General features: G+C 38.4%; 1 protein-coding gene across 8 annotated transcripts; it reads left to right on the top strand.

Moving 5' to 3' along the window:
• On the top strand, positions 1-25263 carry LOC106883065 (DNA-directed primase/polymerase protein). 8 transcript variants are annotated; one of them, XM_089342211.1, is made up of 15 exons: positions 1-101; positions 5451-5619; positions 6856-6939; positions 8210-8291; positions 9804-9907; positions 11090-11136; positions 11447-11538; positions 13438-13511; positions 14377-14450; positions 14991-15359; positions 15944-16094; positions 17540-17631; positions 18595-18799; positions 20452-20534; positions 22551-25263. In XM_089342211.1, exons 2-15 carry the CDS (start codon positions 5561-5563, stop codon positions 22811-22813), a joined length of 1779 nt encoding a protein of 592 aa, XP_089198337.1. In that variant the 5' UTR covers positions 1-101; positions 5451-5560; the 3' UTR covers positions 22814-25263. The 8 variants fall into 8 exon arrangements, with proteins under 8 accessions (XP_089198337.1, XP_089198341.1, XP_089198339.1 ...); XM_089342215.1 differs by having other exon boundaries at positions 20452-20545; positions 22551-23301; XM_089342212.1 differs by having other exon boundaries at positions 12-101; positions 5454-5619; positions 22551-23301.
• The last annotated feature ends 638 nt before the right edge of the window (positions 25264-25901 follow it).

The raw sequence follows: 25901 nt of genomic DNA, 5'->3' as shown, positions 1-25901 counted from the left end.
TTGTATTATCTGCCCTCACTAAAGGAATTAGAACTATCACAAATAAAGAGATAGTACTCGTCGTATATTTTGGCGGCAAAATGCGAGCAACTTGTTGGAAGGTCAGTAAAAATTTTCTGGTTAAACTATTTGTACACACACACACATATATACATACATATATCTATATTTGTACACGCGTATATACATATAGATCTATATACTCGTATAAATGTGTATTTCACACACGTACATAGTATACTATTTTATAAATCTTGTATTTTCGCTTTAAATATTCGTATACATTGTTGATTAACATGCGTTTTCGGCCAACACCCATGTGGTTCTCGTAAACTATCGCCCAGCTCAGAAAGTGATAAATATTCTACTTATTATATCTATGTATAACCACAGCTCCTGTAATGGGACTTCTACTCATTTCTCTCGGCTATTCTAGAAGTAACAGTCAAGTATTCTTTGAATTACATACCCTACCAATAATTATCGTAAAAATAAATTTGACGGAGTTCTGATTTTAAAACCCCTCATAACTTTTTTTTTTTTTATTCTTGAAAATTTTCAGAAAATGTTTCCAAATTTGTATTCTACACACGGGAATTCATACATTATGCAAAAAATAATAATAATAATAATAATTTAGCTGTTATTTTTTAGCTCATCTGCCGACTACGTGATACCGTCTAAAATTTTTTTAATAGTTATGAGGATAGTTTAAGCCAGAATTTTACCATAAATTTGGCTGACTTACAGCAAAGCGGTACTACTAAAGCAGCGCGGACCCGAACGCGCAGTCGCTGAGTGGTCGATCCTAACCCTGACCCTAAACACACGTATTCATTTGCACACGCGGGGTTAGGGTTAGGATCGACCACTCTAGACTAGCTAGCGCGTTCGGGTCCGCACTGCTTTAGTAGTACTCAGCAAAGCTGCCTCTCCCACGTTGGAATTCCTGTTTTTGGTCAAGATTTCTCTTTGGCAAAGTTATGGTGTTTCAGTCTTTTGACTTTGGCCATGCTGGAGCACCGCCTTTAGTCGAGCAAATCGAACCCGGGGCTTATTTTTTGGAAGCCTAGTACTTATTCTATCGGACGCTTTTGCCGAACCGCTAAGTTACGGGGACTTAAAACACTCCAGCATCGGTTGTCAAGCGATGTTGGGGGACAAACAAATATAAACACACACACACACACACATATTATATATATATTTTTTTTTTTTATTATGAATTTTTAGAAAGTTTTTCGATTCTGTCTTCTGCATAATGGAATTGGCGGAGGTAAAAAAAAACATGGTCAGCACCGCCCCCCCTTTTTTTTTTTTTTTTTTTTTTTTTTCTTTTTCAACATGAACCCCACTTTTTCGACTGCCGAGTATTCCGAACCTGGTAAAAAAAAAAAAAATTCATTTCAAAATTTTCAGTAAAATTTCAAAACTTTTAGTAAAAAAAAAAAAAAATAATACTAAATCAATTTTCGGCACTATCATGCTATTAGCTGTCAGAAGTGAAAGTGCTCCACTGCTAGTTGTAGTATCTGTCTGTCTGCCCAATTTTCCTGCAAATGAATCAATTCACTTTGGAGTGCAGATCAGAAATGCTTAGAATTTAATATTGAAACCGGAATTTAAATTTCCCGGCCATCGTGACGAGAAAACTTAAAATTCCAGTCTTAGTATTTTCTTAGTGACATCTGAGTCGATGAAGAGGTAAGTTCTAATAATGTTTGCTGTTTCAACGGCAATAGTAAGAAAAGGAAAACCATAAATTATTATTATTTTGTTTGAGTGTATTGGAAAAAAGCTTGAAATAAAATTTAATTTTTCGTTTAGGTAATAGAAAAGGTTAAAAAAAAGATTTCATCTATCATGGTGAGAGAAACAAATTCGTATAAATACGGTTTCATAAATCCAGGTAAAAAAAAAGTCACAGGGGTTTTTGATCCCATAAATTGCGACTTTATTACCGGCCACCATAAATTGTGACATTTTTTCCTAGCCGAAATTGTAACTTTATTACCGGTCACTTTTGTCCTTGGGGAGAGGGGGTCCGGATCCCATAAATTAATTGTGACTTTATTATCGGTCACCGGTTTAACTATGCAAAAAAGGGCAAATTTAGCTGTTGTTTTTAGCACCCTCTCTGACCATCTCTCAACCTTCCGTGTTTAATATTTTTCTCACCATAAATACATTTGAGTAATGAAGACATGTTTATCAAATAAAAATGCCATGTTATCTTGTAAGAAAAATTCATGGCGATCTTTACCAAAGATCGGCATTTGTCGTAAAAAGTGTTGGAGGGCAACGACGTCGTAAAAGCGATAGAGATACAGAGAGCGCGATTTCTTTTGAAGGGTTTAGGGTTTGGGAATTCCGTCCCTAACCGTAACCCTGACACTAAAACCCTAACACCCTAGTGAAGATCGTGCGAGTGTTACGGAAAAGGCCGAAAAGGTTTCGTCGTCTTTAAATGTGTAGTAACCACAAAATCAGGCGGGGTGAAAAAAAAATACTGAAATCCCCGTCAAAACGGGAGTGGGGTGTTACTTAAATCTACATTGTGTGTTCAAATCCTATTGAGGTTGCTTTTTCGTAATTTTGTGGCCGACTAAATTAAAAATATTAAATTAGCGCGCGAAAAATGTTTCATCATGGCCAAGGGAGAAAACTCTAAACATTCTGTTGGCAGTTATTTCCCTTAGCGTCTAGCATTTATAATTTTCTGTTTATGAAAATTAGTGCATGATGTGATGTATTTCCGGAATAAAGTAGTACTTATATTGAAATACGGACAGTCCGAATTTTTAGCTTGAATTCCAGCAATTGACCGAGCCTGGGTGCATCATTATTCCATTAAATGTTTTGGGGGTTAAAAATTATTGCGACTTTATTACCGGCCACCATAAATTGACATTTTTCCTAGCCAAAATTGTAACTTTATTACCGGTCACTTTTGTCCTTGGGAGAGGGGGTCCGGATCCCATAAATTAATTGTGACTTTATTATCGGTCACCGGTTTCACTATGCAAAAAAGGGCAATTTAGCTGTTGTTTTTAGCACCTCTCTCGACCATCTCTCAACCTTCCGGCCACAAAATTACGAAAAAGCAACCTCAATAGGATTTGAACACACAATGTAGATTTAAGTAACACCCCACTCCCGTTTTGACGGGGATTTCAGTATTTTTTTTTCACCCCGCCTGATTTTGTGGTTACTACACATTTAAGGTGGCCGGATTTCTACATGTCAGCTGTAGAAATCGAGCCAAAAGAGACTGGAGAGTGGTGCAGCTTACCAGCGGCAATGAAACCGTCTTACCCATGCTAGCATGGAAAATGGTCGCTAAATGACGATGATGTCCTGCCAGCCGACTCTTATTTTTCTATGACGCCTCCGTCTACCAAAATACTCTTGTATGGTCACAGGCCATCCAAGTTACTGCACACTGATCAAATTTAGGAAAATATGTTTGCAAAGTGGTGTGTGTAAATATATCTAACTGCAAGCATAACTGTGCGGTTTAGAAGCTTGCTTTCCGATCACTTGGTTCCAGGTTCAGTTCCACTGCATGGTATGTTGGCCAAGTGTCTTCTGCTATAATCATGGAACAAAACCTGGTGAGTGGATTCAGTAAATAAAACTGAAAGCAGTTTGCCATATATATATATATATATATTGATATTATCTTGGTTGAAAAACTTCGATAATGCAAATATGTTAATAGTTACCAGGGTAGCAAAAATCACACACAAACTGGGATATCGTATCCGGTTAAGGGGTAGAAATTCCATGTTAAAGTGATGTATTTTGAGTTGATATAAATAATAATAATAAATGGGGCAAAACGCATATAATCTTATTGATTATATGTGTTTTGCTCCATTTATTATATATATATATATATTCCACCTTAAACAAGTATATTATCGACAGTGGCTTTGAAGTTTTGGCCAGCTTAAGCAAGCCATCGTTGAACTGCTGAAACTTTGAAGTCACTGTCGATAATCTTCTTTAGGAATGATAAATTATTTGTACAGAATTCTTGCTGTTTGTATTGTAAAAAAAAGGATAAACCATTATTATAACATTGTTATAACTGAACTTAAAAACAAACATTGAAATACAGGTTGGTGCTCTTTTGGCATGGGATTTACAAGGGAAATTGCTTTGTTACTTTTTAGTTTTCTTTTCAATTTCTAAAAACCCGTAAGATGTTAGCTAAAAATTTTTACAATGTGACGAACAACGATACAAAGACAATTGCATTTTTACAAGAAACCAGCACTAAATTCAAATTCCTTAAGAAAAAGAAGCGTGCCCCCTGGCATGTGATCTACAATTTCAAAGGAAATTAGTTTAGGTTATTTTTTAGTTTCCTTTGTGTTAGTGCCACTTTCCGTGTGATTTATGTGAGCAGATTTACTTTGGTGGGTGATCTGTGTTTGTTTTATATGGTTTTCTAATTAGAATAGTAAGTATTTTGAAATAAATACATATATAATGTTAAATTAGTACAAAATAATTTAGAAAGTAACCTAATCTCCCTTGTAGACACATGCCAAAGTAGCACCGATATATGTTTAGTTGTAATAAAAATATATTTGTGGTGGCAACCTGGCAGAACCGTTAGCACACCGGGCGAAATGCTTAGCGGTATTTCGTCTGTCTTTACATTCCGAGTTCAAATTCCGCCGAGGTTGACTTTGCCTTTCATCCTTTCGGGGTAGATAAATTAAGCACCAGTTGCGCAGTGGGGTTGAAGCGACTTTAACCTTCCCCCATAATTTCCAGTCTTGTGTCTAGAGAAAAAAAAGTATAAAAATATATTTGTGGAGGCACATGGCTTAGTGGTTAGGATGTTGAACTTAATCATAAGATTGTGGTTTCAATTCCTGGACCAGGCAAAGCGTGTTCTTGAGCAAAGCACTTCCTTTCATTTTGCTCCAGTTTACTCGGCTGATAAAAATTCTGCGACGGACTGGTGTCCTGCCTCAAGGAAGGGTTATATCATCATTTAATGTCCTTCCATGCTGGCATGGATTAATTTGACAGGATTTGGCCAGGTTTGGCAGATTTTGGCCTGCACCATGCTTCTGTCTCAGTTTTGACCTGCACCATGCTTCTGTCTCAGTTTTGACGGTTTTTTAATGGCTGGATGCCCTTCCTAACACTGACCACTCCAAAGAGTGGGCTGTGACATGGTTTTACAGCTGGATCCCCTTACATGTGCCAGGAAACCAGCTCTATGCCCCTTACAAGCAGTAACCTTTGTTTCCAATCTTCTGAGACCTGTCTAGCCATGGAAAAACTAGCTTTCTAAGAAACTGGTAGGGGTTGGTATCAATCCTCAGAAAATCTACTTAGAGAAATTGTTTGATCCATGCCAGCATGGAAAAGAAAACCATTAAATGTTGAATTCATTGAATGAATGCATAAATTTTTGTTTTTTACAGCAGCAGTTTCTAATGAACGTTCCAGATTCTAAACGATTCTTATTCCTTAAAAGTGGTTTTGGTTCGATTTTGGTAACCCTGGAATTTTACAGAATGATGCCATTGAGCTAATGGATCCGGAAGCGAAATCCCAGTTTTTCACAACTGTCAACTTCTATGGCACTTCTAGGTAATTACCATCACATCGTCTTCACACACACACACACATACACACACAATCTTATGGTCACAGGCCTCCCACACAGCCATCCTCTCTTTATTCAGCTATAAAGTACACCTTGAATTAAATTACCCAATCTGACTTAAACCTTTAAAATTTAAACTCACTGTATCTGTCCAAAATGACCCTTCTCTCCATTTTCATTCAAGCTGACCTGATCTGGTCTCCCACACTTGCCCTACAATGTCATTCTAAAAATACGCACTCGCATCATTGAAATCTCAAAGCCATGAGATAATGCACAATTAATTTAAAGCATTGTCCATAAATATTACAATGAGATGGGGATCGGAATGCTGAAGGGTCAAAGGATGTGACTGCTGTTTCTAGTGGATCAACTGACCTGTTAGAGCAGTGGTTCTCATTTTGTTCGTGATTTTTTTACGTCCTGTACCCATATATGCATATATATATATATAAATATATATATACATATATATTACAAATTAAAAGGGTAAAGGATTATCAATTTATTAATTAATAAATCAATTAACAATTTTTACCAAGCCCATCGGTATGAAAGCACCATTATTGGTGGAGAACTTATTTAAAAGCTCATATATATTTATAAATATAATTAAGGGATCAGCAAATATTTGCTTCACCATATACCGAAGTTCAGAAATGGGATTCTCAGCTTTTTTAGCTGCTATTTCTGAACTTCGGTATATGGTGAAGCAAATATTTGCTGATCTCTTAATTATATTTATATACATATATATGTAGACATGTAATGTGCATGTATGTGTATATATGCATATATATATATGTTTTATATATGCACATACATACATATACTCGTGAGGGTCTGAAAAATTTCTCTCTTTGGGTAAAAGAGAACACAGGATCTTTTCAGCACCCCCTTCGTGAAATGACACTCATCTATCTGCTATAGTGTGTGTGTGTGTGCTAATATGCAAGTAGCACCTATACGAGAAGATCTCGACGCTAATAAAGCAGTGTTCTAACAAGATTTAAGGTAATATAGCTGCTATTCCTCGCAAATCTGACCACCATTCAAATGTTCTTGTTTGCTTCGGAGGGTTCTGGTGTCAAATAGGAGTGGTGATGATATTTTACATCTCATACCTAGAAGTTAAATTTAAGGCCCCAGAAATCTTATTTTAAACTATAATTAAAAAAAAACAAAACAATAATTACCATCGTATTTTATTTCTTTTCAAGAAAAAGAAAACGAATTGAAAAGAAATTGGAGCAAAAAGCTGCAAAATACTCCGAAGAATTAATTCCAAAGAAGTTTCCTTCGAGGTGAGTTAATTTTGAACACGGGAGATAACAAACTTAAGGGAAACAACTCTTCGCTCTATTTTCAAATTGTTATATTCAGTTTCTTGCGTTATCTGTAATCTCGAACAACAGCATGGCCGTTTCGGGTTCAGTCCCACTGCACTACACCTCAGGCAAGTGCCTTCTATCATAGTCACGGGCTGACTAATGCATTATGAGAGAATTTGGTACACAGAAAACGTGGAATCACGTCGTGTGTCGACCACATCGCTGTTAGTTTGTTTATGTCCCCCGTAACAGCAGTTTGCACAAGAGACTGGCAGGATAAGTACTACCAGATTTAGTCTAAACGCTGAGGTCAATTTACTTGATTAAAAGCCCTTCTAGATATTCCCTAGTATGACTGCGATGAAATTACTGAAACAAATAGATCAGTATTTTTTTTAATCTTCTCTACGTAATTATTTCTCGTTAGCTTCATACAGTATATACACTTAGATTAATTTGCATGTAACCTGCCTCCAGCAATCGATTGCAGTATGTTTTTATTGTTTTCTGTGAATGTTATAAATATAAGTGGTGGAGTAGAGCATAAATATGTGAAGGAAAACGTTTCCTCTGTGGGGTAGGTGTGTGTGTGTGTGTATGTATGTATATATATATAATTTGAGATTGGAGGTGCAATGGCCCAGTGGTTAGGGCAGCGGACTCACGGTCATAGGATTGCAGTTTCGATTCCCAGACCGGGAGTCGTGAGTGTTTATTGAGCAAAAACACCTAAAGCTCCACGAGGGGATGGTGGCGAACCCTGCTGTACTCTTTCACCACAACTTTCTCTCACTCTTTCTTCCTGTTACTGTTGTACCTGTATTTCAAAGGGCCAGCCTGAATATCCCCGAGAACTACGTGAAGGGTACACGTGTCTGATGAATGATGGTCACACGTGAGCAATGAGAGAGTAAAGGAGAAAACGATAGGGGAAAAGAACTATATATATATATATATATATATATATATATATATATATATATATATATATATATATACACACACACACACACACACACACACACACACACACACACACACACACACACACACACACACACACACTTGAGTATTTAAGCTGCAAAAACATCACCAAAATATTCAGTTTTTGCAGCTTTGATAATAAAGTGTATTACTCTACCTCCTGTATTTGAGTACTATTTTTTTCCCCTTGTTTCACATTTATGTGCTTACTAGGGTATATATATATATATATATATGTATTATAATTTCTTAATTGCAGAATCATTGGACCTTCTCCAATATGGAAGACGTTTTTCAAACAGTCCAAAGCTTTCTCTTATGTGCGAGCATTTCCACAAAAGGTGAGGACTATTCTTGTGTTCATATACAGGGTTGGTCAAAAGACACCCGACAGTAAATCAAAATTCCACAAATACTTAATATTCAATTTTATTTATTCATTCCAATTATGAATGCTTAATAATTGAATGCTGTAAGTTAAATCACTTTTTTTTTTTTTTTTTTTCAACATTTGTTTGCTTATCAGCTTATATTTGTTTATCTTGTATAAAATATAATTTTTTGTAGTAAACATTGTTTGCCAACATAACATGGTAGTCCTGGTTTAGGACAAATGTTGCTGTAATTTAGCCCCAGGCGACATCGTCTCCAGCTGGCTATACGACATGATCTATGTCCTTATATTTTCGAACAAGGAAATATAAGAACACAGATCGTGTCATACAGCCAGCTGGGGGACGACGTCTCCTGGGGCTAAATTACAGCAACATTCGTCCTAAACCAGGACTACCACGTTATGTTGGCAAATAAGCTTCACTACAAAGTACTGTTGCTGAATATATCACGTTCTGAGATTTAAAAATAGTAATTTTCTGTTTTAATCTTGGAATTAAATGGTTTTGATTTACTGTCAGGTGACTTTTGGCCAACCCTGTATATTAAATCTTTAACATAATCCACACAAGTCAAGAGATATTGGAAAATAATAGTTTCAAATTCTGACACAAGCCCAGAAAGTTTGAAGGAATTGGTAAATTGATTACAGGTACCCTAGTACTCAACTATTGCTTATTTTATTAACCCCAAAACAGTGAAAGGCAAAGTTGACTTCATGGGAATTTGAACTCAAAACATACAGATGAATTAAATGTCACTAAGTATTTTACGTGATGTCCTAACAGTTCCCCCATCTCGTTGCTTATATGGAAAAATAGTAGTAAAACAGAAGTGTGTCATTCCTTAGTATATTGCTGTGTGTGTGTAGTTGTATTTTTCATTGCGTGAGTGTGATAGGCATAGACATGGCTGTGTGGTAAGAAGCTTGCTAACCCAGCTACATGGTTCCAGGTTCAGTCCCACTGCATGACACCTTGGGCAAGTGACTTCTATTATGGCCTTAGGTTGACCAAAGCCTTGGGAGTGGATTTGGTAGATGGAAACTGAAAGAAGCCTTGGGAGTGGATTTGGTAGATGGAAACTGAAAGAAGCCTTGGGAGTGGATTTGGTAGATGGAAACTGAAAGAAGCCTTGGGAGTGGATTTGGTAGATGGAAACTTAAAGAAGCCTGTCATATATGTATATACTTGCATATCACCCCACCACTGCCTGACAACTGGTATTGGTGTGTTTGTCCCACTAACGTTTGACAAAAACCAATAGAAGTACCAGGCTTGAAAAGAAAATGAGTACAGGGGTTGATACATTCGACTAAAATTTCCTTTTAGGTGATGCCCCAGCATGGCCATGGTCTAACAACAGACGCAAATAAAAGATAAAAGACACCTCCACATCCAGTTCCGTTTCCTTGCTTCCCTTCTTGTCTCTCAATAATGTTTATATTTGTCTTTTGTCAGGATCTTCGTGTGTTTGCTTACGAAAGCAAATCCTTCGTCTCGGAGATGCAAGGCCAACGCATGTTCCTAGTCTCGCCTTATCCTGTCTTTTGGCATTATTATAGGTAAGTATCCTTAGGAAAGACATAAATATCGCAACACTGCGATATATACACCATTTTGAGCGTGGCCGATGCCAGTACCGCCTGACTGGCCTTCGTGTGGGTGACACGTAAAAGCAACCACTACACTCTCTGAGTGGTTGGCGTTAGGAAGGGCATCCAGCTGTAGAAACTCTGCCAAATCAGATTGGAGCCTGGTGTAGCTATCCGTTTTCACCAGTCCTCAGTCAAATCGTCCAACCTATGCTAGCATGGAAGGCAGACATTAAACGATGATGATGACTGCATTACTGGCCCCCAGCTCCCCCTACAATAGAAAGTAAATGATGATTCCTTCAGCAACACATGTACAATCTCTCTCTCTCTTCCTCTCTACACACATAATCATCATCATTGTTTTAACATCCACTTTTTTATACTTGCATGGGTCGGAATTTGTTGAGGCAGATTTTCTATAGCAGGATACCCTTCCTGTTGCTAACCTTTACTTTCCAAGCCAGGTGATATTTCTCCATGGCCAAACTGGAAACAAATAACACTGCTTGTATGACAGTGATGCTCCTTTACAATGCCTTCTTGTGAAGGGTATACATGTGTATACACACACATGTATGTATACATTCAGGCTTACATATATGACAAGCTTCTTTCAGTTTCTATCTACCAAATCCACTTTCAAGGCTTTGGTCAGCCCAAATCTAGAGTAGAAGACACTTACCCAAGGTGCTGCACTATGGGACTGAAACCAGAACCATGTGGTTGGGAACCAAACCTTTTACCCCGCAGCCACGGCTGTTTTTTTTTTGTTTTTTTTTTTTTCCTATTATGTTCTTTATGCAGAAGGCGTCCCTGGTGAATTTTGCCATGACGTTTCTAACCTTTTAGCATTCAGGTTAGTTTGTCATACGTAATGTTCATTGATTCCCCTTTTGATTTTAATCCTGCGTTGTCTCACAGCTTGGAGATTTCAAATTATGGGATTTTCTACTTTCACTCTGACATCATAAAGTAAGACGGAAGAGGCTGTATTTGGTCAGTTTGAATATTATGGCTGGATGTGGTCAGTTTTAAATGCTAATTTAAAGGGTTGAATTGTTTACTGAAACAACGGAAGGAGTGGGGGTTGGAGTATTTTCTCTGAGCATTGTCTGTATTCTTTGTTCTTTCTTTCTTTCTTATGTCCAGCCAGCTGAAGGAAGGTAAACAGCACCATTATGAGATCATCCCAGAAGGTAAGATTTTCTCTCCCTCTGTCAATCTCTCATACACGCACACATACATACATACATGAATGTGTGCACACGCATGCACACAGTACTTGTTTCAGTTTCCATCTGCCAAATCCACCGAAAAGGCTTTCTTGACTCATGGCCATAATATAAGGCGCCGTGCAATGGGACTGAAGTCTACATGTGCCCATGATGGTAAAACTTCTTAAGCCCTCCACCAACCATGCCTGCACCCAATTCTAATGTTCTACAACATCATTTAATTTGTTAAAGACTATTTAGTTCTCACTTTGCTGCCACCATTATTTTGCAGGTGCTGTCTGTAAGCTCTACTTTGATGTGGAATTCTATAGAGAGAACAATCCCACCTTGGATGGCCACAGAGTGTGCAATCATTTCATTAAGGTTTGCATTTTGGTTTTTATACTCTGCTATATATTACTCTAAGCATAGGTGTCACTTCATAACCACAGAGTTTCAGGTTCAATCCTGCTGCATAGCACTTTGGGCAAGTATCTTCTATAGCCTCAGGCTCACCAAAACCTGTGAGTAGATTTGGTAAATGGAAACTGGAAAAAGTAGCCCCCTCTCAATACTCATGTATGTGTGTGTGTTTATAAGCACATGCTTACATCATAAATCTTTTTTTTTTTTCTTCAGTTATTACACTGTGGCCATGCTGGAGTACCACTGCCATGGAGTATTTTAATGAAATGTATTGACCCCAGTATGAATTTTTTAAAGCCTGGTCTCTTGTTAATGACATAAACACACCAACACCGGTTGTCAAGCAGTGTGCGAGAAACACACACACACACACATACATATAGATATGCATGTGTTTGCAAGTGTATGTGAATATCACACAAATATACATACACGAGGGGGTGCTGAAAAGGACCACTGCAATAAAAGTGAATCTGAGAGGGGAATATTTCAATAAAATCATAACTGGTCCTCCTGTATTTTCTTTTACTTTTACTCAAATCCAGGAAGTTTTCAGCATTCCCCCATGCTAGCATGGAAAGCGGACGTTAAACGATGATGATGATATATATATATATATGTATAGATATGTGTGTGTGTAGGCATGTATATATTTACATGCCAGTATTCCTTCAGTTTCCATCTACCAAATCCTCTTACAAAAGCTTTGGTTGGCCCAAGGCTGTAGAAGACGCCTGTCCAAGGAGCCGTGCGGTGGGACTGAACCTAAAATCCTGTGGTTAGGAACCAAGCCATTTACTACACAGCCACACATCTGCACCCACAGTCTACAATTCTCCACACACCCTTTCTATTTAGTCAATTCCAGCAGAGCTTAATTATTCTCCAAAGAACGGCACTGCCAGAAACTCTACACAGTCCTTATTCCACACAACAAACCAATTTATTCTACTTTTGAACTGTTTATATTCACAAATCGCTGTTACAGACCTTTATCAAATCTCTCTAATCCTTCTCTCTTTGATGTCTCAGTTATAATTACAAGTTTACTCTTGGTAATTACTCTTTAATTACTATACACAGCAGCAATGATTGGTACTAGTTTGGTCAACCTATATAACAATGTATATCGTTTAATCAATCTAAATTACAGTTAACCATAATCTAAGGGATTTAGTGATGGGTTTATTAGCAAATTAGGAATATAGGCACTGGCATGATTGTGTAGGAAGAAGCTTGCTTTCCAAGCATGTGGTTCCAGGTTCAATCCTACTGTGTGGCACCTTGGGCAAGTGTCTTTTACTATAGCCTCAGGCCAACCAATGCCTTGTGAGTGGATTTGGTAGATGGAAACTGAAAGAAGCCTGTTGTATGTATGTGTATATATATATATGTATGTGTGTGTGTATATATGTTCATGCAGGAGTGGCTGTCTGGTAAGTAGCTTGCTTACGAACCACACGGTTCTGGGTTCAGTCCCACTGCATGACACCTTGGGCAAGTCTCTTCTGCTATAACCTTGGACTGACCAAAGCCTTGTGTGTGGACTTGGTAGACGGAAATTAAAAGAAGCTTGTGTGCCTTTGTGTCTGTTTGTCCCACACTACCACTTGACAACTGCTGCTGTTGTGTTTACATTCCTGTAACTTAGTGGTTCGGTAAAAGAGACCAATAGAATAAGTACAAAGTTTTAAAAAATTAAGTACTGGAGTCCATTCATTCAACTAAAAATTCCTCATGGCAGTGCCCCAGCATGGCCACGGTCTAATTATTGAAACAAGTGAAAGATAAGACATATACATGCACGCATACCAAATAATAATATGATTCCATTTTGTTTCTGCATCTGTTTTCCAGTATGTCTGTGCTTGGATACAATACCTGTTCAAGGTTCCCTGTGATTGCAGATGTGTGCTACGGTTGGATGCCAGGTATGGTTTTTCACTTCCAATGCTGTTAATGTTAAAGCCTTCATCATCATCATCATCATTTAACATGCACCAAGTAACATGCCAGACAAAGATCCGTTGTGAGGAGAAGGGGCATTGGAGGAGGTGGTCTTATGTAAGAGGCATTTATACATTGACACACATTTCCACTTACATCCATACACAGCAAAGCAACTTGAGCACATTTTTCCTACTCTGTCCCCAGGTAGATCAAACGCTTGAGTCCATTTGGAAGATGGAAACTGTGTGGAAGCCTATCCTGAGATATATAAAGTAGAAATAGATGTACAACTGCTACTGTTACACTTAACCCATTAGCATTTTAACCGGCCCTATCTGGCCCAACTGTGCCTCCTGTTTTGTGTTCAAACTGGCCAGATCCAGCTTCTCACGCAATGTAGATTCTACCAAGGTCAACAAAGGTAGTGAGCTAGCAGTTTTGTTAGCATACTGGGCAAAATGCTTAGCGATATTTCGTTAGTCTTTTGAGTCCAAATTCTGCCGAGGTCAGCTTTGCTTTTCATTCTTTCAGGGTCAATAAAATGAGTTCCAGTTAAGCACTGTGGTCCATGTAATTGACCGGTTCCTTATCCCAAAATTTTAGGCTTTATGCCTAAGGTATAAAGGATTATTATTATTATACATACATACACACAAATGTCTCTGTCTATGCCTGTACATAATAGATTTTTTTTCCAGTAAGATGTTAAGGAGTGTAAGTTTATAGAAATTTAACAGCTATTTCTTGCATGTTGAGTGACCAACTAAACATTCACTGTTATTTCATGATGATTACAGTGGTGGTGATGCCAATTTCAAACACCTTTCCAATTTTTTTCTTTTTCAGTACCAGTTCCAAATACAGTGAACATTTGATCTTTATCCTCAACCAAGCAGCGTTCAAAGACAATTCCCATGTCGGTAAGTCTACTACTACTACATAATTATAGCATCTGATTTCTAGCAAAGCAGTGAGCCGACAAAAGTGTCGGCATGCTGGACAAAATGCTTAGCAACAGTTCTTCTGACTTCTACATTCTGAGTTCAAATGCTACTGATGTCAACTTTACTTTTCATTCTTTCAGGGTCGATAAAGCAAGTACTAATTAAGCACAGGGATCAATATTAATTGACTAACCACTTCAGGTCTTATGCTTATTGTAGACAGGTTTATTATTAAAGCAGCGAGCTGGCAGGGTTATTAGCTTGGGCAAAATGCTGTGGTATTTCGCCCATTACTAAGTTCTAAGTTCAAATTCTGCTGAGGTCAACTTTGCCTTTTATCCTTTTGGGGTCAATTAAGTACCACTTGAACACTGGGGTAATGTAATCGACTAAGCCTCATACCTTTGTGCCTATAATAAATAGAAAACTAAGGCAGCGGGCTGGCACACACATGAACAAATGTACACACACACACACGTTAATTGGCTTTTTTTTTCTCTTTCTGTTTAAATCCAGGTTCGTTTGTTCAGTTTATCTGTTCTCATCTCGTAACTTGGTTACGGCAGAACAGAGCAGACTCGGATCAAAGTAAACTCCTGTTACCAGAAGATCCTGCGGTGGTTGACCTGTCTAAAACTCCTCCCCCTGCAACACCAGCAACTATCGAGGATAGTTCCAGTTCAAGACAGCAACATCTTTCGCCACAATTACCAACATCCACCTCATCACCATCACAGAACATTAACGCCTCGTCTTCTGTTGTCATAAACGGCCGTGACATCTTGTGTGAGCCAGGGAAAGTTCTTTCGCAATTTTCTCTGTCGGATTTAAAAGAAACTGTGGTTTTTGACAAAGATGGAGATGAAACTGCAATCTGTGATCTTGGTAAGTATCTGTACAGTTAGGAATAATGTTCCATTCTTGCCTGCTTCCTCATTCTTTGATGCTTTCAGGAGCAGATGTGGTTGAGTGCTTAAGTTTGCTTCCTAACCGTGTGAGATTGCGGCTTCTGTTTCACTTTATGGCACCTGGTTAAGTAGATTTGGTTGACAGAAGCTGAAGAGGCACATCATAACACACACACACACACACATGGCTGTGTGGTAAGATGACTGCTTTCCAACCACATGGCTCCATGTTCAATTCCTCTGTCCCACTGTATGGCAATTTTTTTTTTTTATTGACAAAATAACAAGAATCTGTTCCAATTGTAACTCAGTACAAATCCCTCGAAAGGGATGACAGGCTAAGCTGACCTTGGTGGAATTTGAACTCAAAATGTAAAGACAGACAAAACGCAATTATGTCTTTCGTCAGGTGTGCTAATGATTCTGCCAGCCCTCCGGCTGGTTCTCTCTATCATTTGATAACCATCATGTTGTGCCAAGTCGTATCAACTACTGCCCTTCCTCTACCTTATCACAGAAAAACATTCTCTCTATGGTTTCTATGTCTTGTCTCTCCTGCAGGTGTCTACTCAAAGAATCGGAACTTTCGTTTATTCCTGTCTTCAAAACTTCGCAAAAAGAATCCCTTGCTTGTGTCGGGTCATAATCAATACCCTACAGATCAATCGGATCAGCAGAGTGTCTTTTTTGATTCCCTAATTGCCAATGTACAGTAAGTATGTTTTTTTGTTTTTTTTTTATCTTTTACTTGTCGTTAGACTGTGGCCATACTACGGCACTGCCTTGAATTTTCAGTCAAATGAATTGACCCCAGTACTTTTTCTTTTATTTATTTACTCTTTTACTTGTTTCAGTCATTTGACTGCGGCCATGCTGGAGCACCACCTTTAGTCGAGCAAATCGACCCCAGGACTTATTCTTTGTATGCCTAGTACTTATTTTATTGGTCTCTTTTGCTGAACCGCTAAGTGACGGGGACATAAACACACCAGCATCGGTTGTCAAGCAATGCTAGAGGGAGCAACACACACACACACACACACACATATATATATATACATATATATATATATATACACACACACATATATCCGACGGGCTTTTCAGTTTCCGTCTACCAAATCCACTTACAAGGCTTTGGTCGGCCCGAGGCTATAGTAGAAAACACTTGCCCAAGATGCCACGCAGTGGGACTGAACCCGGAACCATGTGGTTGGTAAGCAAGCTACTTACCACCGCCACTCCTGCGCCTATTTATATATGTATATATATATATATACACACACATATATATAAGCCTTGTACTTATTCTAGTGGTCTCTTTTTCTCAGCTGCTAAGTTACAGCAGGGATGTAAACACACCAACACCAGTTATCAAGCATTGGTGGGGGACAGACAGACAGACGGACACATACATATGCATGTGACTGGCTTCTTTCCAATTTCTGTCCACCCACTCCACACTCAAACAGCTTTGGTCAGCCTGGGGCTATAGTAAAAGACACTTGCCTATGGTGCCATGCAGTGGGGCTGAACCCAGAATCATGGAGTTGGGAAGCCTCTCCCCCCCCCCCCCACCATATTTGATGGCATGTAAGAAGTACATAAATGCAAAGCTAGGTTTCTCATAAATGAATTTTGTCCCCGACATGCACATCTGTTGGCTAATTTTAATCTAGAACCTCTTTTCTAACTAGCCTATTATTAAGGTGGTGAGCTGGCAGAATCATTAGCACACCTGACAAAATGCATAATTGCGTTTTGTCTGTCTTAACATTTTGAGTTTAAATTCCACCAAGGTCAACTTAGCTTGTCATCCCTTCCGAGGGATTTGTGCTCAGTTATAATTGGAACAGATTCTTGTTATGTCAAAAAAAGAAAAAGTCTCTGGCAGCTCTTGTGCATTCCAAGACATGCATAATTAAAAGAAATCTGTTGCTTGAAAAATAGATGAGGGTTAGTGACAGAGAAGGCATCTAGCTGTGATACAATGCCTCAGTAATGTGTATTGCTCTAACCCATGCTAGCCTGGAAAACCAAATGTAAAACTAGTAAATATATATGTATGTGTATGCCTGCACAGGTGTGTGTTTGTGTATATATATATATATATATATATATATATATATATATAAATAAATCATTTTTGTATTCCAGATACCATCAGGACCTGAGGATCTTAACATTTAACACTCCTGGTGAAATCAAGTTGAAACAGAAGAGATTGTTGGCTGTACAAAAGAATGAAGGTACGAAAGATTTTCTTATTAGTATTTAAGGCAAACACTTAGCGGCAATTCTTCCTGGCTTTGTTCTGAGTTCATATTTCACTGGAGTTGACTTTGCCTTTCATCCTTTTGGGGTTGATAAAATAAAGAACTGGCCATATACTATCATCATCATCATCATCGTTTAACGTCTGCTTTCCATGCTAGCATGGGTTGGACGATTTGACTGAGGACTGGTGAAACCAGATGGCTACACTAGGCTCCAATCTGATTTGGCAGAGTTTCCACAGCTGGATGCCCTTCCTAACGCCAACCACTCCGAGAGTGTAGTGGGTTCTTTTACATGCCACCGGCATGAAGGCCAGTCAGGCGGTACTGGCAACGGCCACGCTCGAAATGGTGTATTTTATGTGCCACCTGCACACGAGCCAGTCCAGTGGCACTGGCAATGATCTTGCTCAAATGTCTGTGTACATGCCAGGAAGGCGACACTGGGCACAGGTGCCGTCTCGATTTCACTTTTTCGCTTTCGCTTGCTACAACAGGTTTTCGCAAGCCAAGTTTGGTGTCCAATGAAGGAGACGACGTTGGCATGGGTGCCAGTTGTCAAATTTAGTTCCATTTCGATTTCACTTGCCTCAACAGGTCTTCGCAAACGTAGTTTAGTGTCCAATGCGGAAGGTGCGCATAAGTGGGCTGGCTACACCCCTGGCAGAGGCCTTGGATTTAGGTCTCACTTGGCTTACCGGGTCTTCTCACGCACTGCATATTTCGAAAGGTCTCGGTGGATGTAATCAATTAGCCTCTCTCCAGCAAAATTTCAGGCTTTGTGCCTATATTAGAAGGGACTATAATTAAGGTGTTGGTGCCATGTAAAAAACAGTGGTACTGGTGCCCTTCCTTCACTTTCTCTCTCCCTCCCTTTCTCTCATAAGACACCCTTACTAGTATATAAAAACTCAATTTCATCGTTCCTCCTTACAGATAACCTCAAGGGAGACTATTCCTCGAATCCTTCTCCGTATCCTGAGATCGATGCATTTATTAACTCCATCATTTCCACTCAAAGCCGCAGAGGAAGAATCTTCCGATGGATGTATTTCAGCAATGAGAATCTCTTAGGCTACGACATCTGCCAGTACCGATGGTGTGGTAACATTGGTCGTGAACACCGAAGTAACAACATCAGGTAGGGGAGTGGCTTTCACGTTAACTTCAGTTTCATTCTTAACATTTGTTATTTTTTTTCTGTATCTTACACTTTCGTTCATTTTGCATTCAAACTGGCCAAATTGAGCCAAAATGTTGAAACTGGCCAGATCCGGCCTCAAACAACAACCCTAAAATCTTGTTCTAAAACTAACAAATCACATCATTGTAATCTCTTGAACTACAAAATAATCTGATTAATTTTGAAATAATATAAAGAAACTTTACATTCTGTTGAAACAATAATCTGAATACGAAAGGGTTAAAGATGGAGATTAAAATTTTTTTTTTTTTTGTTAGTCTTGTGTATATTTTGAAGAATTTCAGTATTAGAGAAGGGTTTAGTTCTCTTGAAAAGAGTTTGAGACTTGTATGTACATACACAGTGTACTTGTTATTTTATCGTATTTTTAAATATTAGGAATATGTTTTTTGAAGTCACAAGACCTGAAGAGTGTCCTCATTATGAGTGTTATTTATCTTAATCGATTCATTGTAGATTGACCAAATCTCTCCCACTTTTATGTGGCCATGAAATGCGCGTAGTCTTTCATTCACTTTCGCTTTTATAAATTTACTAAACTGATTAAAATTTTTAGTCAAATATTTTATGAATTTTATGGATTACAAATTTTCTCTTGGATTTTTTAGATTTTTGAATTAGTATTTTGTAGAGTACGTTTTTGTTGATGGTGTCTGATCTCCTTCATCGTTTGAGTTGCACCATGGTGGTTCTTCTCTAAATTATTAACATATAGATATAGATAGATGGATATACACACACATATATAAATATGATTTTGAAGGGAGGTTCAGCCAATAAAATATAATTTATGGAGGTGTGGCTGTGTGTTAAGCTTGCTTCTCAGCCTCATGGTTCTGGGTTCAGCTCCACTGCGTGAAACTTTGGGCAAATGACTTCTACTATAGCTTCAAGCTGACCCTGTGTCTAGATTTGATTGGAGGAAGCTTGCTTTTTCTTTACACACATACGCACACACGTTTTTGTGCTTGTTTCGTACGACTTGCCAATTGATATTGGTGTGTTTTACATTCCCATAACTTAGCAGTCTGGCAAAAAGACACTAATAGAATAAGTAACAAGCTTTAAAAAAAAAATTTGTGATTGACTCATTCAACTAAAAATTCTTCAAGGTGGTGTCCCAGCATGGCCACAGTCTAATGACTGAGACACATCTCTCTCTCTGGCTCCATACTGTTTCTGCCTATTGAACTTACTTAAAAGGCATTGATCAGCTTGGGATTATAGTAGAGAATACTTGCCCAAGGTGTAGCACATTGGGATTGAACCGAAAGCCATTAGTTACAAATTGACATGCCTGCTTCTTCATCATCATCATACATCCATTTTCCATGCTGGCATGGGTTGGACGGTTTGACTGGTAAGCTGGGGAGCTGCACCAGGTTCCAGTCTGATTTGGCAAAGAATTCAGAAAAGAAAGCCAAGCTGACCGAACACGAAGACATTGGATCTTGAATATATTGTCAAGTTTATCAAAAGGAACCAAAAAGATATTGAAGAGAAATTGAAATGCAAATTGTAATGAAATGGCGACATTTCCTTTTTGGTGTGTTTCTGAAGAAGAATTTCCTCCCATTTTTCTCTTCCAGACTAATAGTGGACCTGAAGCAATGTGTTTATTACCAGAAATGCCATGATCCAGATTGCAAACGGATTAATTACCGTTCTGAAGGTATGAGAGAGGTGATCTTTCATTTCTTCTTTTTGATTAGGGGTTTTCACCCATTTTCTATCTATGGACCCCTTTGATTACTATTTTATTCTGGTGGACCCCCATAACCATAAGAGGTCTTAAAAACTATTGGGTTGGCAAGAAAGTAATTTCGTTTTTCATAAATAGAATTTTTTAAAATGACTTTTACGGTTATGATTTTTTTTCCATTTGACATTTGAAAGCCGTTACTTTTAGTTTACTTTAGAAGCAACTTGCGTGTAGTTTTGTTTACAGCTGTTAGTTCAACATCATCATCGTTTAACATCCGCTTTCCATGCTAGCATGGGTTGGACGATTTGACTGAGGACTGGTGGAACCCGAAGGATACACCAGGCTCCAATCTGATTTGGCAGAGTTTCTACAGCTGGATGCCCTTCCTAATGCCAACCACTCCGAGAGTGTAGTGGGTGCTTTTACGTGTCACCGGCACGAAGGCCAGTTAGGCGATACTGGCAATGGCCACGCTCAAAATGGTGTATTTTATGTGCCACCATCACGAGCCAGTCCAGGGGCAATGAACATTTTCACCATATTTTGCTTTTTAATTTCTGTAAAGGCAAGAAAGCTGCTGAGGCTCACACAATAGTTTATGGTGTTGATTGCTTAACAGAATACTCATGTCAGAAATGGTTTTAAAAATTCCATTCTGGAGATCTTTCACTCAAAGATGACCAGTGTCCTGGTCGACCAACTGAAGTCGATGATGACCGAATCAAAGCCATTATTGAATCTGATTGTCATATGACTGTGTGAGAGATTACAGAGAGGTTGAATGTATCACACACACAATTGCAAATCACTTAAAATGTCTTGGTCTCCCATAATTCTATTAACTGGATCTTTTTTTATGAAACTTTGATTTCTAGCATAAAACAGCCTTAGAAACATGCTGGAATGATCAAAATAACATTTTAAATAGAAATAAGCGAGATATTGAGTGAAAAATAAGCAAACCTCATTTGAATATCAGAGAAATATACCTAGCAGATGAGCAAAAAGGTTAGATATGTGTAAATATTGACAGATAATTACGAAATTTGTAATTTTCAAGTGATCTCATATGAGATCACTGGTAGGTAATGGGTTAACAAGCTTGATATTTGGATTCCACACAAACTGAAAGAGATTCACTTAACACAATAAATCAATATGTGTAATCGAAGCTACTTCGAAGAAACCAAACAATCAATTCAGATGTTTGCTGTCAACAACTAATGAAACTGGTGGAAGCAATCAAAGAAAAATGGCCAGAATTGACAAATCATAAAGGAATCCCCAATCTACTATTTTGTTGCATTGGACCCCCCCCCCCCCCCTGTCAAATGGACCCTGGTTGAACATACCTGCTTTTGGACCTCCCTTTTATACTGCCTCCCCCTCCCCTTCTTCCTGCTGCAATCAATTGCTGTTTCTGTTAACCCTTTTGTTACCATATTTCTGTTGAGATGTTCTGTGTTTCTTTCCATTATTTAAAATATAACAAAGAATTTAGTAAAATAACTTGGTTATCATTTAAGCAAGTGTTAGGAATATAAATTGTGACTAAAATTTGGTGTAAGAGTTTAATTCAGAACTTTTGAAAACAAGACATTTGTATTGAAAGGGTTAAGGGGCCAGTAATGCTCCCTATTTACTCAGAAAGGTATAAGCAGATGTCTCTCTGTGACACACTATTCTTCATTGGTTTCAATCAAAGGACTGTGGCCAGACTGCAGCAGAGCCTTGAAAGATTTTATTCTGTCGGTCTCTTGCCAAGGAGATGGAAACAAACCAACACCAGGAGGTCCCACTGCGTAGCATCTCTGGCAATGGTCTACTGTTGTTATGGGCCAAACAAATCCTGGGCGAGTACCTTTGACTAAACGTGATGGTTGAAAACAAGCATCACCAGGAACAACTAAACTACCATATCAAAGCATTAATCTATACATACATACATATATACATACATATATATAATCTCTTCCTTTTAAGATTATCTGTTGCCTGACAATTTACTTCCCTGGTTGAATGACTCCACATTGGATGAGGACTTTGAAGACAGTCTGTTGGTTGATGCTTTGGAAAGCCATGAAAGAACTGAAGATTCCCTGTTGGTCGAGGCTGTGGAAGGGAAGCAAGAAGTGACCGACCCGTTGATGGATGCTGACGACGAGGAGGATCAACGTTTGTTGGTCGCTGCAGAAGAGATGGAGAAAGATTACGGTGTCTTATCACATGGTGGAGAATGGGGCTGAACCAAGAGGTAAATTGTAAGAGAGCACCTGTTTATATATTGATGCATTGCAGGTAACATAACAGAAGGTACAAATCTGTATATGATCTTATTTTTGGTCAATTTTGTTGAAGGTTAATATGCCATCAGCTGGATGAAGGATTTTAAAATCTTATTGTGGGACCCTATATCTTACTCTTGTAGGAAATGGTTTTGTCTGGACCATTTCCAGGTGTTTGACCACCTGTTTGGTATTCTCTGGAGGAATTTGTTGAAATATGAGTTTGAAGTTGACCATTTCTGATGGTGTGTTTCTTACTTTACAGTGACTTTTTTTTTTCTCTCTGTCTCCAGGGTGGTTGCAGTTTTTTTTTTTTTTTTTGCAGGTGGATTAACATCTGCTAGTGATCATCATCATCATCATCATCATCATTTAACATCCGCTTTCCATGCTAGCATGGTTTGGACGATTTAACTGAGGACTGGTGAAACCAGATGGCAACACCAGGCTCCAATCTGATTTGCTAGAGTTTCTACAGCTGGATGCCCTTCCTAACGCTAACCACCCCACAGTGTAGTGGGTGCTTTTACGTGTCACCCGCACGAAGGCCAGTCAGGCGGTACTGGCAACGGCCACACTCAAAATGGTGTATTTTATGAGCCACCCGCACAAGAGCCAGTCCAGGGGCACTCTCTACAATTATTCACTTAATATTTTCTTTAGTGAGAAGACACCACATCAGTGGGACTGAGTACACCATGTGAGGGGCTCTGTAAAACATAGGGGACAAAAGGATGATGGCAACTGGATTTGTGGTCTAGAAAGGTCTCTAAGAATCCAAGGGTACATCCTTCTGGCTCCGCTGGCCTTGTGGCTGATGTAGGTGCTCCAGCTTGGTTTAATACTTCAGTTCTAATTTAGTCTCTGTTGTTGACATCTGCTAGAAGGAAGAGAACATGGCTGTTTTAAATACACCCTCTTTTCCTGTTAAGCTGTCTTAGTCCTTACAAAAGCCAGGGGTCAGTTATTCTTAATTTCACCACCCTCTCAAATGTGTCAATGGTTTGCGAGGGATGCAGATTCAATGTTAATACACTAAGTTATTTCCATTTGTGGAAACTGAAATCACCAACTGGGACAGAAAAATGTTCGGCAGAACTCTGCTTTTACACACTGCATATAAACCACCCTATAAACTTTTATTTTTTGAGTATTTGCAGAAAATTTTTGTGAATTTGTTCTATGCATGTTAAAAAAATTTTTTTTAATTTTTCCAAATTTGAAGAAATTTTTTTTTTTTCATATTTTCCCAAATTTAAAAAAAAAAATTTTTCCCACCCCTCAAATCCCAAATTGAAAAAAAAAAATCTTTAAAAATTTTTCCCAAATTTACAAAAAATTTTTTAGCTTTCCCAAATTCAAAACTTCTTTTCCCCCTAAATTAAAAAATAATTTAGTTTTCCCCAAATTTTCCAAAAATTTAAGGCCCCCCCCCCCCCAACAAATTTTAAAAGAAATTTTTTTTTCTTTTATATCCAATCAGTGTTTTCTCTTGGGGTCTTTCCTTGGTAATGATTTCATTCAAACCACAAGGGTTGAACAAAGGGGACAATACACAGGACAGATGGGATCAGTGACTTATTGAATGATATTACATATGAATAAATACGTTATAATTTAGGATGAATACAAAAAAAATGGACACTGAATGAGTTTAACCCCACCAACCACATTCCTGCATTGAACTATTTACTTCATCCTTTTTTTTTTCCCCCCTTTTTACTCTGCTTAATTAGTCAGTTACACACCTAACATTTAGGCTACTTTCTTCCGTCATTGTACTTTCTTGCCGTCAGGCGTTTCTTTTCCAGACATGCTTTCCCTCTTAGGTGATATGAAAAGAGGTTAACCAAAGCATGCCCAGAAACGAAGGTGCCTGATGCGATACCTCTTCCACGCATCATCCATATCATATCTTTCGCTATAGCTATTACGGATAGAAAGCAGAATTTCTCTTCTCCTTTTAGAGGAGACAGCAGAACAAATCTTAATCGATTCGAATCTATAAAACCACTGGTGCTGTAATATTAGTAATGGAACAAATATCTCATATTTTGCATTTTTTTTTTCTTCCTATATCAGGCCATATTAAATAGTACACTCCTTTTAGTCTGGGTTGAATGACATGATTTAAAATCTAAGCCGATGGCAGTGTTGACAGGACAGATTGAATTACAGACGATATTTGGTTGGGTAGGCTGTAGGAGTGATGGGGTGAGGCAGGCGTAGTGCATGAGGGGAGAATTTTTGGTGGCACATCCTCTGTGGCCTGCAACTTTTGCAACAAACCTTGCTTTGTCCAGGCCACAATGTCACTTTTGCTAGAAAAGATAGAACATTATTTATTTCTTCATTGCCCACAGGGGGCTAAACATAGAGGGAACAAACTTACATCGACCCCAGTATGTAACTGGTACTTATTTAATTGACCCCGAAAGGATGAGAGGCAAAGTCAACCTCAGTGGAATTTGAACTCAGAACATAGCACGCCGGGCGAAATGCTTATTGAGATTTTGTCTGCCAGCTCGCCACCCTTTAGGTAGAATATTATTGCCAATCTTTATAGTTGATTTGGAAAGTATGGGCAGGTACTCATTCCTGGCTCGAATGTTTCATCATTGTCGCCACCTTCAGGAAAAAAACTGCAATAAAATAATCAAAGAAATACGTAATCCATCTACTTAATTTTCTACAAAGATTTCTTCCAGAGAAATGGGTATATACTGTAACAGAAAGTGAAATGAAAGTGTTTTTTTTCTATAAAATGAAAATCGAAAGTTACAAAACTCGTTCTCATCATTGAATCTATACACCCATGTATACGGTTGTGCTGTGGAGTTTTTGACGATATCATCGAATTTTTCTTTAGTAAGTGCGGGGACGGTGTTAACTGGCATATCCATCTCTGCGTAATGAAATTATTTGTTGTAAGACAGTGAAAAACCAAATGCCACTTTGGAAAGGAACTTGGTCTCGCCATAATAATCTTTTTTCTCTGAAAGTTTGCTATCGGTTACTCTTGTATTCACAGGTATGAACAGCAAACTGT

This window comes from Octopus bimaculoides, chromosome 25 (genome assembly GCF_046866305.1).
Source record: "Octopus bimaculoides isolate indiv1 chromosome 25, ASM4686630v1, whole genome shotgun sequence".
NCBI classification, from domain to species: Eukaryota; Metazoa; Mollusca; class Cephalopoda; order Octopoda; family Octopodidae; genus Octopus; species Octopus bimaculoides.
Note: the sequence above shows the minus strand (reverse complement) of the source record. Positions and strands in the feature narration are given on the sequence as shown.